This window comes from Kogia breviceps, chromosome 14 (assembly GCF_026419965.1).
Source record: "Kogia breviceps isolate mKogBre1 chromosome 14, mKogBre1 haplotype 1, whole genome shotgun sequence".
In the NCBI taxonomy this organism is placed as follows: Eukaryota; Metazoa; Chordata; class Mammalia; order Artiodactyla; family Physeteridae; genus Kogia; species Kogia breviceps.
Window position 1 is genome coordinate 23,174,424 of NC_081323.1, and position 16,486 is coordinate 23,190,909.

At 35.9% G+C, this 16,486-nt stretch overlaps 1 protein-coding gene across 10 annotated transcripts in view; it reads left to right on the forward strand.

The window, feature by feature from the left end:
* The window catches only part of RBM39 (RNA binding motif protein 39), a 30,917-nt gene extending 15,104 nt beyond the window's left edge, over positions 1-15,813 (forward strand). For 5 of the 10 annotated variants that reach the window (XM_059038062.2, XM_067013408.1, XM_067013410.1 and 2 more), the window contains 9 exons: positions 1,002-1,139; positions 2,900-2,965; positions 5,705-5,909; positions 6,460-6,537; positions 10,290-10,340; positions 12,418-12,499; positions 12,983-13,088; positions 13,855-13,933; positions 14,022-15,813. In XM_059038062.2, coding sequence (XP_058894045.1) covers positions 1,002-1,139; positions 2,900-2,965; positions 5,705-5,909; positions 6,460-6,537; positions 10,290-10,340; positions 12,418-12,499; positions 12,983-13,088; positions 13,855-13,933; positions 14,022-14,122 — 906 coding nt within the window. In that variant the 3' untranslated portion in view covers positions 14,123-15,813. The remainder of the gene's footprint in view (positions 1-1,001; positions 1,140-2,899; positions 2,966-5,704; positions 5,910-6,459; positions 6,538-10,289; positions 10,341-12,417; positions 12,500-12,982; positions 13,089-13,854; positions 13,934-14,021) is intronic. The other 5 variants (XM_059038065.2, XM_067013409.1, XM_067013412.1 and 2 more) reach the window with 1 other exon arrangement.
* Positions 15,814-16,486: the final 673 nt, after the last annotated feature.

Consider the following 16,486-nt stretch of genomic DNA (forward strand, 5'->3'; position numbering starts at 1 on the left):
CTGCATTGGGTCTTTGTTGCTATGTGTGGGCTTTCTCTAGTTGCGGTGAATGGAGGCTACTCTTGGTTGTGGTGCGTGGGCTTCTCATTGCAGTGGGTTCTCTTGTTGTGGAGCGCGGGCTCTAGGTGCTCCGGCTTCAGTAGTTGTGGCACATGGGCTCAGTAGTTATGGCTCACAGGCTCTAGAGCGCAGGCTCAGTAGTTGTGGTGCACGGGCTTAGTTGCTCTGTGGCATGTGGCATCTTCCCAGACCAGGGCTCAAACCCGTGTCCCCTGCATTGGCAGGCGGGTTCTCAACCACTGCGACAACAGGGAAGTAATGTAGTGTTGATAGATCACATTTTATATATGAAATACCTTGCATAGTTGCTTTATATGAGTTTTGTATATGTTCTTAAAACTTAATCTAAAATTTTTTTATTGTGGTAAAATGGCATATAGTAAAATCTAAAATTTTTGTTTAAGAATTTGGCATTGTAACCATTTTAAGTGTACTTGTTCAGTGCCATTAGTCACACGTAAGTGGAATCATACAATATTCTTTTTTTATATATATATGTATTTTAATTAATTTGTTTTTATTTTTTTGACTGCGTTGGGTCTTTGTTGTGGTGCGCGGGCTTCTCATTGCGGTAGCTTCTCGTTGTGGAGCACAGGCTCTAGGCACGCAGGCTTCAGCAGTTGTGGCTCACGGGCTCTAGAGTGCAGGCTCGGTAGTTGTGGCGCATGGGCTTAGCTGCTCCATGGCATGTGGGATCTTCCTGCACCAGGGCTTGAACTCGTGTCCCCTGCATTGACAGACGTATTCTTAACCACTGTGCCACCAGTGTAGTCCCCCAGTATTCTTTTATGTATGACTTATACTTAGCATAATTTGGTATCAGTTGTCATTAAGCAAACCGAAGGTATGAGTGGGATTTACTACTCTGTTCAAAATGGTATTTATTCATTCTAAATGGATGTGTGTGATGTGCCTTATGTGTTGTCTTAACTAACTTATAGGCAGAAAAAAACAGAGCTGCAGCAATGGCAAACAATCTGCAAAAGGGAAGTGCTGGACCTATGAGGCTCTATGTGGGCTCGTTACACTTTAACATAACTGAAGATATGCTTCGGGGGATCTTTGAGCCTTTTGGAAGGGTAAGTCCCAAGTTTTTGAGTGGATCCTAAATCTTGAAACAAATGTAACTGCATAATTATTTATTTGCTTTGTCATGTTTCTAAGAGATTAATGTTAGGATTGGAGTGGTTCTATAAAGTTTTTGAGACAACTTAGATAAAGGTAGTTTCCCTGAAGATAGCATTTGAAGACAGAATCTGTCAACATTTGTAATGCTACAGTGAAATGCATAGTATTAACTTCAATTATTAAAAAATCAACCTGAATGATAAAATGTACTGTGCATTGGAGCAAGAGATTCTTTTTTTTCTTGGTTTGTTTCTTGGGATAGTTTTTCTTACTGAAAATTTAGGGGTATATAAGCTTCTCTGTACTTAATATGTAAGGAATTAGACTGTTTATGCCCATTTAGTCCTCATTTTTTTTCTTATTGAGATAAAATTGACACAGCACTGTCTAAGCTTAAGGTGTACAACATAGTGATTAAACTTACATGCATCATGAAATTATTACAATAGGTTTAATGAACATCTGTCATCTCATACAGATAGAACATTAAAGAAATAGGTAAAAGAAATTTTTTTCCCTTGTGACGAGAACGTTTAGGATTTACTCTTGAGCCTTAATTTATAGTATACAGCAGTGTTAATAATACATTACATCCTTAGTACTGATTTATCTTATAACTGGAAGTTTGTACCTTTAGACTACTTTTATCTAACTCTTTCCTCCGCCCTCCACCCCCCACCCTTCACCCCTCACCCCTCTGGTAGCCACAGATCTGATCTTTTTTTTCCATATGTTTTTGAAGTGCAGTTGAATTGCAACACTGACAGTTCCTGGTACAAAACATAGTAATTTGATATTTTTATGCATTTTTTTCGTAAGAATCACCAGGGTAAGTCTAGTTCTCCTCATTTTAGAAGAGATGGTTAGAATAAATGTTATTAGTAGGCTGTGCTCTGGTTTAAAAAATTCATTGTGTGCCCATGAATAAAAATCTTGGTTCCTGTCGTACCTTGTCCACTACTTAATCTTTATGGCCCTTGGATATACGTTTCATTGTTTTCTTTCACTACCCCACTCAACCCCTTTGTTAAACTGTTTTATGTGTCAATAATGATAAAGTTGGGGTGTTTAATTTTGTGGGTGCTTTATATTTGTTGGAAATATACACATATTAATGGTGCACAAATCATAATTGTATGAGTTGGTCAGTCAGTACAAAATGGATATGTTCCTGAAACAACCAGAACATGAAATATAATATGTGGGTGCTGTATTTTAATTTTTCATGCTTCTTTGTATGGCCAAGTTTGTTGGGATATTGTGATGTAAATACATTTCCCTCATTTAAGGTGAACAGTCATTGCTTTGTAGCATATTCACAGTGTTGTGCAACCATCAACCACATCCAATTGTTATTTTTAGTTATTCCAACATTTGAGGCAATTTATTGTGTCTGGCATAATTGAGAATTAACATTTGGTGTACTTTAGTAAAGGGGAAGAAAAAAGGTTGATTTCGTTTTTAACATTGTATTCTGCAAAGGATTTCAGATTTTTAGTGGTTTTTGATGCAAAAGATTCCCCAGTGCATAACTTCCTGTTTAGGAAGTTCCTCGGCCTCTAGAAAGAAGATTTTTGGGGCATGAGGGATTGTAGTATGTTTTCTATTATGTTTTAGGGGGAGCCATTTTAAAATCATGTTTCAAGGGGTAAAATACTTTTGCCCCCCCTTTTTCATTTATATAAATAATAATTGTGGTTTTCATTTTTAGATTGAAAGTATCCAGCTCATGATGGATAGTGAAACAGGTCGATCCAAGGGATACGGATTTATTACGGTAAGCAGTTGACCATGAGTAACATTATGACTTAAAAGTTTTTGATTTGAGTAGTGTAGTGCAAAGCTTTATTGGTTATTGATAGTGAGGAAGGAGGTAAGGTTAATATTTTCAAGTGGTTTAACTTATTTTGCTGTTAGTTAGCCAATTCTTAGTAGCTAAAGGTGTCCACCAAATGTGAAACTTAAAGCAGTTTGCTATCATTCTGTTTATGGTCAGTTTGCTTAGCCAACTCTTCATGTAACTGAAGTCATTCACTCCTTTAGGACTTCTTCAGTCTCTCTTTTTTTAAAAATCCTTAATTTTTTAAAAATAAATTATTTATTTTTGGTAGTGTTGGGTCTTTGTTGCTGGCCGTGGGCTTTCTCTAGTTGGAGCGAGCAGGGGCTACTCTCCGTTGCGGTGCACAGGCTTCACATTGCGGTGGCTTCTCTTGTTGCGGAGCACAGGCTCTAGGCATGCGGGCTTCAGTAGTTGTGGCATGTGGGCTCAGTAGTTGTGACACATGGGCTCTAGAGCACAGGCTCAGTAGTTGTGGCACACGGGCTTAGTTACTCCGCAGCATGTGGGATCTTCCCGGACCAGGGCTCGAACCGTGTCCCCTGCATTGGCAGGCGGATTCTTAACCACTGTGCCACCAAGGAAGCCCTCTTCAGTTTTTTTTTTGTGACACAAGATGTTAGTTGCATAAAGGCCTTTTGGAATTCTCTTACTTTCAACATGGACACATCGGACAACCATGACCAGGATTGCCTTATTAAAATTATTTGTAGGGACTTCCTGGTGGTATAGTGGTTAAGAATCCACCTGCCAATGCAGGGGCATGGGTTTGATTCCTGGTCCGGGAAGATCCCACATGCTGTGGAGCAGCTAAGCCCATGCGCCACAACTACTGAGCCTGCGCTCTAGAGCCCGCGTGCCACAACTACTGAGCCCACATGCTTCAACTTCTGAAGCCCGCGCACATGGAGCCAGTGTTCCTCAACAAGAGAAGCCACCGCAATGAGAAGCCCATGCGCTGCAACAAAGAGTAGGCCGCACTCGCCGCAACTAGAGAGAGCCCGTGCACAGCAGTGAAGACCCAACACAGCCAAAATAAATAAATAAATACATTTATTTATTATTATTATTTTTTTAAAAGTGTGTGTAGCTGACGATTGAAGCCCAGTGCCTGAATAGGGTATGAAATGGCAGCTTGGAATAATTGTGAAAGGAGGGCCCTTTTAAAAGTAAACTCTTTATATATTAATGTTCATGATGCAATCCAATTACATGAGAGAACAGTTTTTCAAATTATTTTTTAACCTTGGAAAGTGCTGGAAACACATTTTTAGTTTAAAATACAAATAGTTGTTACCACTGCTGCCATTGTACACAAAAAATTTTAAAAATGCAGAGATCCCAGATATTATCAAGAAATTACTATTGTGTCTTATAACCAATTTTAAATAAAATTGAAACCTATTCTGTAGTGATATGTTCCACTGTTCAGTGGGATTTTATCTACCTCAGTGTGTGTTAGTGAAAAGAAAAAAGTTATAAAACACCAACATGCTATTTTGTTACTAGTAACATTAGCATGATCCCCCCCCCAAAAAAAAAGGTGTTGAAGGGATTTTACATGCAACTTACAAATATTTCATCCTACTATTATCTAAAGTATTTAGTGTTCTGTATGCTGGATTTAGTGCTTGAATATTTGCTCACTGGCCATATTTTCACTAGAACACTACTAAACGTCATGTAAACAATGAAGACATTTTGCAAAGTATTTTAATTTTTTAACATAAATCAAGTATGAACTATTTCCTATGACTTACTCATCTGTATGCAAAGCTAGATTATGTAGGGACTTTCCTGGTGGTCCAGTGGCTAAGACTCCGAGCTCCCAATGCACGGGCCCCGGGGTTTGATCCCTGGTCAGGGAACTAGATCCCACATGCCACAACTAAGAGTTTGCATACCACATTGAAGCTCCTTCATGTGGCAATGAAGATCCCACCTACCACAACTAAGGCTTGGTGCAGTCAAATAAATAAAGAAATATATATTTTTTTAAAGCAAGATTATGTAAATCTACATGGTTCTGTTGTGTGTGTAAATGTTTTTATATTTTGTAACTACTATCTGTAATTGTTTTCATCTCAATAATGGAAAAAAATTATTTTTAAACAATTCAACATTCTGATGAAAGATGAAGCTGTGGAATTAGAATATAGCCCGTTCTTCCATTATATTAAAACCAGATTGTGTGAATTAAAGTTTTATTGTGTCTGCATCCTGAAATTAAGACTAATAGTTAACTGGCAATAAAACAATGACCCAGAATTTTGTATTAAAAATTAAGTTTTGTATTAAAAATCTGAGTTGAACTTTTAATTTTCCTGAATAGTGTACTTTGAGAGAAAAGAAGCAACATTTTAATTTATTCCAGCATATTAAAAAGGGTTTTGATGTTTGAAAAACTACTTTTCACATTTTGTTACTGAGATTCTTTATTCCCAAAGACAGGTGTCATTACTTGATAATGTCTTGCCCTTTAAAACCACCACATTAGTAAATCTAATATGCATAAACTTTGGTGGTCTTATAATTTAAGTTATATTATAGCTTGGACTTGTTATTTTATCATCCTTGCAGATGTAATTATTGAATATACTAGCTTTAATAAGTAAGGGTTTCTTTACCTTGCATATATAAGTAATTACTGGACTTTTTATCCTCCTCTCAATTGTATAGTTTTCTGATTCAGAATGTGCCAAGAAAGCTTTGGAACAACTTAATGGATTTGAGCTAGCAGGAAGGCCAATGAAAGTTGGTCATGTTACTGAACGTACTGATGCTTCCAGTGCCAGCTCATTTTTGGACAGTGATGAACTAGAAAGGACTGGAATTGACTTGGGAACAACTGGTCGTCTCCAGTTAATGGCTAGACTCGCAGAGGGTAAGTTTATCCTAGTGTTGTGAATGATATGTTGATACCGTAATGAGAAAGGTAACCATGCAGAAATAAATGGAAAATTATTTTTTCTTATTTTGGTGTTGACTTACCCTTGGGCAGCACATGTGGTTTCATAGGTGAAATTCATTGCCTTAATTATAATGGAATCTACTTTATGATGGTGCTTTTTGAGTACCACAGCGTATGTTACAGGATTTCTTTCGCTTTCTATAATAATTATATCCTCATACTTCAGAATAAATTTAGTTGCAGTGCTTAATACTATGTCCTGCCTGTACAGTTGACCTCCCATGTCTGTGAGTTCTGCATCTGTGAGTACGGAGGGCAGACTGTATCACGCCACTTTATATGAGGGACTTGAGCATTTGTGGATTTTGATATCCGAGGAGATCCTGGAAATAATCTCACCTGCCCTGCTACCAAAGACCACTGTAATTTGTTTTAATGAAGTGACTTTGGTATTAAGCAGCCAGAAAACTAGGATTTTCCCGCTCTTAACAAAGCAGGGACATTAAGACCTATTCTTTTACAGGTACAGGCTTACAGATCCCACCAGCAGCACAGCAGGCTTTGCAAATGAGTGGCTCTCTGGCATTTGGTGCTGTGGCAGGTAGGAATTGAATCTTTTCTATCTGAAATCATTGTTTTTTCACCTAATTCGAAAATTTGCCAAATTTTTGCATTTAAAAGGACTTACTGAGAATTCAATTCATCAAGTACTTTTAACTTACAGATTTCAAGAGTTCATGTAAGGAAGTGGTGATATAGGACATAATTATCCACTAATAATAAACTCAGGGTATTTTTGAACCCTGCATACCAATTTTTAGTTGAAATTGCCATTTTTTGGTTTTGTTTTGTTTGATTGGTTGATTGATTTTTGGCTGCATCAGGTCTTAGTTGCGACATACGGGATCTTTTCTTGCAGCACGTGGGCTCCTCTCTAGTTGTGGCATGCGGGTTTTCTCTAGTAGTGGCGTGCAGGTGTCAGGGTGTGTGGGCTCTGTAGCTTGCAGCATGCGAGCTCGGTAGTTGAGGCGTGTGGGCTTAGTTGCCACGTGGCGTGTGGCACCTTAGTTCCCTGACTAGGGATCAAACCCACGTCCCCTGCACTGTAAGGCAGATTCTTTTATCATTGGACCACCAGGGAGGTCCCTTTAAGTTGTTAGATCTTTTTAAATGTGTCACTTTTATTGAAGACCAAAAAGTTTATATTGTTTCAAAGGAAAAATGGTTTTTGTAATGTTTTTGTTTGGAAAGCTACCAGAGGCCTTTGAATCAAGCTTTATTTAAAATAATTACAGTATTAAGAGTGCAGAGAAAACTGCTTTCCTAATTAGAACATACTACAGTTGATCCTTGAACAACATGGGTTTGAACTGCAAGGGTTTACTTACACATGGATTTTTTTTCAGTTGTAAATACCACACAATTTGTTAAATCCATGAACTTGGAAGGACTATGGATATGGAGGGTCTACTATAAGTTACATACGGGTTTTCAACTGCTCAGATGGTTGGTGTCCCTAATCCCCTAGTTGTTCAGAGGTCAACTGTATTTTGAGATTTTGAGTTATAGAATGAAGTGCCTGGAGAGGTGAGGAAAAGAGGGAGAGAATTGATAGTTTCTTACAATTATGTAACAGTGGGTTTAGTTTATGAATCACATTGTTTTCTTTTCCTTTGTGGCTCAGGTACTTGAAATTAACCCAAATCTATGAGCTAGGATAGCATTAAATTTTGAGATGTTGAATGAAGCCTTGCTTTTAGAATATCTGAGAAGAACCCTTTGTAGTTTGTACTTTAGATGACAAGAAACACTAACCCAAGAAAGTATGGCAATATAAGATTATGGTACTGCATCTGAATATATAAAAAGTTCTGTGTGGTTGCTTCATGATTTCCTTTTCAATTGAAAAGCCATTAATTAACAGGATCATTTCTGCGTCTGCATTATTCTTTATAGGGGGCGCTTCTGTGTTTTCCTTTTTTTAGTGAATATTTGAAAGTTTGTGAGTACTTTTAGGGTCTTGTGCTTCCTTTCAAACTGACATTTTGAAATCTGATAGGTAGTTCTTTAAAATTACTGACAATCATGTTAGTGTATTCATATGAGAACAATTATAACTATTAATGCATTTCTGTATTTATGAATCATTTAATGACTCCAGGTTTCTCTAAATTATTGTTTTGTTTGTTTTGACTTTTTAAACAAGTATTAGACATTTAATTTCTTTGCAGTGAACACGTAGTCATAGAATGTCACGTACTGTCATTGAAGATACTAAAGGAAACCCATCACTTCAGAAATATATCCTAGTCTCTGGTTTGACAGTTACTGTTTTACCTGAAGACTATTATCTGTGTATTGCTTCCCATTGTTCAGGTCATTCTTTCAATAATTTAGAAAAATGCTAGGCTGTTTACCATATTCTAGGTATTTCACTAGAGGCTGGTGCCTTTAGGGATTTAATACAAATACATATGATTCATTTCTAAACAATCTTCTGTTGTATCCTGGCTGCTGTATCAAATATGTTGATTTGGTTTGTAAACAATATCTTGGCCTAATTATAGTTTTTCAGTGTTAGATATTATTACTTCCCTAAGCCATTATTTCTCTCATGATGAATGAAGAATGACTATACTTCCCTGGGCACACTTACTCTGGGTAGTTTATATTAAGGCTGAAAATTCTAAATGTCCATATGGATTGCTTAAAATAGCCATTTAGTTAACTATTTGTTATATTCCCCCTTTTTAGTGTTGATAGATGATTTTAAAGTTCGGTTCTGTTTTCTTAAAACTTCCGGTAAATTGCTATTACTACTGAATTAATAATCAACACTCTATTTTAAGGTAAATATTTACATAACTGGCTATTTTTCTCCTATCGTTAAAACCTTACACATTCCTTGTTAAAATTAGATAAACCGCTGAGTATTGATGTCAATATTTGAGGCCCTTGTTGCCGAAGTTCTTAAAAGTTGTTTTTTGAAACCAAGAGTGGCCTATCATATCCCCATGTCTTTATTCTGGAAGTTTAACAGGTCTTTTCTAAGATAAGTTAGTTCTTATCTTTATGAAACCCATGCTTTGTTTCCTAACTTGTTACAAATGACCTCAAGAACCATTTTTGAAGTTTTGATTTATATACACTTAATATAGCATGGATTTCTGATACCTATAAAATTTTTCCCATTTTAGGGAATAAAGGAGAAATTATAATTTAAAGTTAATTGACAATGTTCCTATGGTCATATCTTCAAGTTCCTTCAGTATACACCAGTTAACATTTCTTCAACTCCCTGGGATGCTGATTTTGAGCACATAGGACCCAGGTATTCTTACATCCCCATGTGACTTGGGCTGCAGATCCCTTTTCATTTTTGCCCATGTTTTATGATCATTTTGTATACTCAACTAGAAGCCCAAATGGTAATAAAGTATTTCAGTTGAATCACGTGTTATTGAAAATTAGGTTACTGAATTAAAACAGTTTCTATGTTGTATATTTCTATAATTTTTAAACTTCAAGATACCTTTGAATACTGTGACATTTTCTTTACTTTTCACACTTGCTGCTGCTTTCACTTGATGGCAGCTTTCTCTTAATTGGCCTTCTCTTGTAGAATTTTAATGATTATATGAGAAAATATATTGGTAGAAATCACCATTCTGTTTATTTTTAATACAGACTAGATGTTTAGATTTTTCTTGTACTACATATATTATAGTAAATCTGATTAGATTTCATTCCTGCCTCATTAAATTTCCAGAATAGGCCAGGAAATCAGACCTAATAAAACTACCACCTTCTGGGCTGGACATGACAACTTAAAACTTAAAAGAACTTAATATATATATATGGTTAGAATGAGGTCTTTCACTACTTAATCGGTAGATAAAGTGTTTGACATGTACTGCTGCAGTATTTACTCTTTCACCATAAACTTCTAAAGTTTAAAATGCTTACTGACACTGATAGAACAATAAATAGTTGAATATCCCAAGTACTTGGAATTGAATTCTCAAGATCAGGGTTTTCATGCATTTTCTGACCGGTGTGCTTCCCTTTCCCCATTTCCCATTATTCCCATGTGAAGAGTAGTATAGTGGAATGCCTTTGAGATGTGGAAGAGTTCTAGGGATAGGAATAGAGAGGCATAAGTTTCCTAGGATAGGAGGAAAGAAAAAGGCCCCACAGCCTTGTCAATGAGGAATGGGGAAGGAGGTTTGGCTGCCAGGTTTTACTATAAGTTCATTTTGATAAACCCTGCTACCATAGTCCTCTTTTATTAATGCTTTCCTGACATTTACCCTGTTAGTTGAGGCTCTTCATTGTTCCTGCACTGAGCTGTAGAATTCTCTTTTGTTATAGATTTGCAAACAAGACTTTCCCAACAGACTGAAGGTGAGTTGAGTTTTTTATTTGTTTTTGAAGTGGATGTTAATGTAGCAGGACACAGTTGTGTATATATATTATATCATAATTATTACTGTAGTTTGTATTTTGGGCCCAGTTTTGTCAGAATGACATACAGTGTCATTAACAGTAAGCCAGAAGGCCTAATCCAAGTCATTACAATTACATGAATAAAGATGATAAATGCCCACGCTTTTTTTGCTATAGCTTGCTTAGAATTATTTCCAGCTTTGTATGCCTATCTTTGTGTTCTGATTGTACGTTTTATATAGATGTCAGAAAATGAAACTTGTCATTTTAGTAGACAAATCTTTTAGAACATGGAGTCTGTGAACTTAATATAAGGTTAGGAAAAACTAACTCCAGTGATTTGTGTAAGCAGTACCAAGCAATTTAGATATCCAGAACTAAATTGCATGCAGATTTCAGAGACTGTGAAACAATTTATAAAATAGGCTATTGTTTTCTTAGTTTTCAATTATCAAGTAAATCTCTGCCATTTAATATAGCATTTTGTTGTGGTAATTTGGTATCTTACAGGATATACTTAAAGTTGTTTAGGTAAATGATTCTATATGAAAAAGGTCTTGTTCCTTGATAGTCAGGAATTAAATGTGTATCTTAATTTTTTCAGCAAAAGAGACAATTGTACTCAATCTTTTTTTTTTCCTAACAGATTTTTAAAAGTAGAACTGGTGGATTTTCCTCTTAGTTACATTTCTATGCTGAATTCATTGTGTTCTGCATTCATCTAGGTTGAGCTGGAATATTTCCATGATACATTTTCTAATATTTTTCAGTATTCATAGCATACAGTGACCTTCTAGTGTTTTTTCCAAGCATACTTACTTCCATTTGTTTATGATAAAGGTACCCAGTGGGCTTCGTTTTTTTATTGTAATATAAGCACACTTGCATCTTCAACTTTCTTCAATAGAATTTGACGTTAGTTATCTTAGCATTTTTATTTTCATACAAAGTTTTATGAAAGACAAATACTTGTTTATTGAAGTAAACTATAAAGAAGCAAAAAGCACTTGTTACTATCAGAAACTATCTTTTTTATGATGTATTTCATGCACAGCCCTCATTTTTATTCAGTGGAATGTTTCATATACTTCCTCAGGTTATTGTTCATTTTAATTACCATAATTTCTAATGCACTGTTTTATCCATAGCTTTGTTTATTATTGTTATGTAGTGGAATGAAATTTGGTCAAATATTATGATTACGGTGAGTTCTGTAACAGCTACTGGTAATGTTTTCTAAGTCACATAAAAGCAATGGAGCAACTGTGTTGGAAAATGCACTTCAAACTTAAAACCAACATTGGTTTAAATTTGCTCTTAAGTATTAGTGTCCAGTAATTTATTTTTAACAATGACTATTATAGATACATACTACTCTTTCTAGTGTTTCTCCTGTTAGAACAGACCCAATCATTTAAAAAATATTAATTTGATGTCGTAGTAGACTTTATAGTCTTAAGATGTAAAATCTTAAATACTTGGATGGTTTTATGTATATTATTTTTAAAACTTCATCCTTTTATAATGTTTATATTTAAAAGAAAATATGTAATTATATATTCATGGGCAGAAACATAAGAAATAAAACATGGTATAGATTTAGTTGGCATTTTAAGATTGTATTTGCATCATTCCCTGCTTCTCAGGGTATAAACTCCAGCAGTCCTACAAAATCAGTTTTGTTTTTATTTTCTTGTTTGTATTATTAATATTTGTCTAATTGAATGAATTTTCACTACACTTAAGGTTTAATTTCCCTTCTAAAAACAAAAGTCCCAACTTAGGATCAGCTATCTCAAATACTAAGTTGCCTTAGCTTTCTGGCAGCTAAAATGGGGTATTGTTATATATACTGATGTTTGATAGCATTATTGAATATGGTGAATTAGTGAAGTGACTGACTACCCTAGTTTCACCCTTTGGGTCCAGTGGTTATATTGGGCTTTGTTTTATTCATAGGGATATTCTGATGCATTTTCCATGAAACTGATTTCTCCCGCTCTCTTTTTTTTTTTTTTTTTTTTTTTTTCTTTAGCTTCAGCATTAGCTGCAGCTGCCTCTGTTCAACCTCTTGCAACACAGTGTTTCCAACTGTCTAACATGTTTAACCCTCAAACGTAAGTAATATACTTTGGTCAAGTTCAAGAGGGTATGCTGTGAAATCTTTAATGTGAAATAAACTTGTCTAAGTTAACGTTTAGCATGTTTTCAACATATTTCATAGTTCAAACACTGCCACAATTTTGATCCTTTTAGTATAATTATTCTGCACATTATGAATTGTTTCCCTTGAATGTGTTTGTAAGATTGGAATTCACTTGAAAGCTTTGTAGATTTTATGTTTTCCATTTATATCTAGTAGTTTTCTGTGAAGTTTGTATCAGTATTTATTTGTATCACCAGTATACTCTTTTCCTAGTCCTATGAAATGGTGATAAACTTGGTATAAGTATCTTTGAAAGACGTCAATTAACCACTTAAATGTTAAACAGAAATGATTTTTAAATTAACACACTTAAGATTTTTTATACAGATTGGAATATATGTGTATCATTTTATAAGTTTGAGTAGTGTCTCATAGGTTTAATACTTTGTTACAGAGAAGAAGAAGTTGGATGGGATACAGAGATTAAAGATGATGTGATTGAAGAATGTAATAAACATGGAGGAGTTATTCATATTTATGTTGACAAAAATTCAGCTCAGGTATTTTGATTGTTACTTTCTTGTGTCTTAATTTTCATACATACTTGGGGCATATTATGATCACTGTTTTTCCTTAGAGCGTATTGGGGATTTTTGTTTTTTTTCCTGAGAGAAGCTTTAGCATACTGACTAAATACACCCCCTACAAAATAAAGACTAAAAAAAAAAAAAAAAAATTATTTATTTATTTATTTATTTTTGTCTGTGTTGGGTCTTCGTTTCTGTGCAAGGGCTTTCTCTAGTTGCGGCGAGTGGGGGCCACTGTTCATCATGGTGTGCAGGCCTCTCAGTGTCGCGGCCTCTCTTGTTGCGGAGCTCAGGCTCCAGACGCGCAGGCTCAGTAGTTGTGGCTCACGGGCCCAGTTGCCCCGCGGCATGTGGGATCTTCCTGGACCAGGGCTCAAACCCGTATCCCCTGCATTGGCAGGCGGATTCTTAACCACTGCGCCACCAGGGAAGCCCAAAAATAAAGACACTTTTAAAATAGTTCAGGTCATCTTGTAGCATTATTGTTGCTGGTTAGTGTTCAGATGTTGCCATGAAATTCTGGCACCTTGATTTCATTCTTCAGCTTTCACATCATAGAAGATAGTAACAAGGCCAGTTTGGGGGATGATGAACTATTTTCAGTAAATTTCTAGGTTATATATATTAGCTAGTGAAACAGTTATGCAGTTACAGAGCAGTTTTTCTATAGGTAACTTGAATAAACCTATTGGAATACATGTTGTATATCACACCTTTAACCTTTTTTGTTGTATTTTAGGGCAATGTGTATGTGAAGTGCCCATCAATTGCTGCAGCCATTGCTGCTGTCAATGCATTGCATGGCAGGTGGTTTGCTGGTGAGTTTGACCTTTTTTCTGAGTGATTGTTTTTAATGGTCTAATCTAAGTGAAGAAGCTAAACGACCATATGTGTTTCTTTCAACAGGTAAAATGATAACAGCAGCGTATGTACCTCTTCCAACTTACCACAACCTCTTTCCTGATTCCATGACAGCAACACAACTACTGGTTCCAAGTAGACGATGAAGGAAAATATAGTCCCTTATGTACATAGCTTTTTTTCTTTCTTGAGAATTCATCTTGAGTTATCTTTTATTTAGATAAAAATAAAGAGGCAAGGGTCTACTGTCATTTGTATACAGTTCCTGTTACCTTGAAAAAAATAAAAATGTTAACAGGAATGCAGTGTGCTCATTCTCCCTAACTAGCAAATCCCACTGTATACAAAGCTGTTCTCTTGTTCTGCCTTTTAAATGTACATGTAGAAAATTACATTAAGGATCTATAGGAATAGCTCTAGGGGAACAAATGTGCTTAACATAAAAAGGCAGACAGGGATGTAATGATGTTTTTAATGTTTCAGAAGCCTAACTTTTTACACAGCAGTTACATTTCACTAATGTTGATATTTGGTTAATGGTTTAGCAGAGGTTTCTGGAATACATAGTTTATGGAAATTCAAGACAGCTAAAAGGGCTGTTTGATTAACATCTCATCTTGCATTCTGATCAACTGGCAAGAAAAGGAGATTTCAAAATTACATTTCTGGATGGTATCTTTTCAATTAATGTATGTGTAAAAGTTTCTTTGTAAATATTATGTGTTCTGGTGTGTCTAAGATTCCAAACAAAATGATCCCTGCATTTCCTCAAGATGTTTAGTGACAGTTTGGTAAGCAAAGCAGTCTGAGCAAGAAATAGGAAATGCAGAAATAGGTTTTGTCTGGTTGCATATAATCTTTGCTCTTTTTAAGCTCTGTGAGCTCTGAAATATATTTTTGGGTTACTTCAGTGTGTTTGACAAGACAGCTTGATATTTCTATCAAACAAATGACTTTCATATTGCAACAATCTTTGTAAGAACCACTCAAATAAAATTCTCTTAAAAAGGCCACAAGAAATCTTCATTTTTGAAATGTTTTAAAGTCACAGAAACTTGGAAATCGAATATTAGTTTCTTTGACTTTTTATTTGCCTCTTTGGGAAAATTCTTAGTGAAACTGTTGCCCTCAAGTTGTCCCTCTACATTCCTCTGTATCAGTCTTACTACTGTACTACTTATTTAGGGTATTATATCAAAACTGAGGAATTTACCAAAAAGAAAACCAAACTGATTTGACCAGGCCTCAAACCTGGGCATCCTTAAGTCTCTCCTATGTTTTCTGGACATCTTTGTGGGGAAAAATAATGCCTCGTTATTTAAAAGTAAATACTGGAGAAAATGGTGTAAGTTCAGACTGGTTTCCCAAATTGATTTAACTGCATTTTTGAGCTTTACTTGGGCAGCAACCCTTCATGATTTATACTCTGAACTCTGCTTCAAGTTTTTGTGTCTAGTTTGAATCTTTTGAGTAGGGGATGTTGCTCTTAATTGCTCCTTCCAATACTGATTTCCTCACCTGCCTGAATTTCTCTTACTACTGTATTGATTTTTTTTAGGGCTGAATCATATGTATTACAGGTTTATTCAGATATCAAGATAACTCAGTTTGAATTTGGAGGCATCACAGTTTTCTACCAACCCTTTTGAGGGATGTTTGTAATTCCCTTACTTGCTTCAGTTATTTAACCTGAAGAAAAATTTCAAGATTCAAGTTAACTTTGTTTTTGAACACCAGGCAGCAGTGTTACTGGGTGGCAGAGACATACATTATGCCAACTTTTTTCTTTCCAAATTATTTCCTAGTAATTAAAAATTTATTCTTGGATCAAGTACTATCAGGTTTGTTCTGTCATTCCTTTCTAGGGAACTGGGCTAGCAAAGGTGCCTTCAGGTGTTATTTAATCTCATTTGTTATCAGGTGGCAAAAATTTGCCCACCACCAAAGAATGAAATGTGGGTTGTAGGGTTTCCCTGGTGGCGCAGTGGTTAAGAATCCACCTGCCAATGCAGGGGACACAGGTTCGAGCCCTGGTCCAGGAAGATCCCACATGCCGCAAAGCAACTAAGCCTGTGCGCCACAACTACTGGGCCCACGTGCCACAACTACTGAAGCCTGTGCCCCTAGAGCCCGTGCTCCATCAGAGAAGCCACGACAATGAGAAGCCCGTGCACAAGGAAGAGTAGCTCTTGCTCACCGCAACTAGAGAAAGCCCGTGCACAACAACGAAGACTCAACACAGCCAAAGATAAATTTGGGTTGTAAATGACGTTCAAAGCAAATTTGTTAAGAGTTTAGTCAAATAGAAAATAGCTCAAATGGCTATTCGGAGTGAGATCCTTTAAGTAATTCCTGAGACAACATCCAATTTGGTTGTGAATTTTTTAGGTGCTATAACTTCTGGGAGTGTCCTTGATTGCAGTTAGATCTGAGTGTCTTTATGCCCCCCCCAAATATTCCAGTGTAGTTTATTATAACATTTATTACCATCTTCTTAATGATGTAGAAAT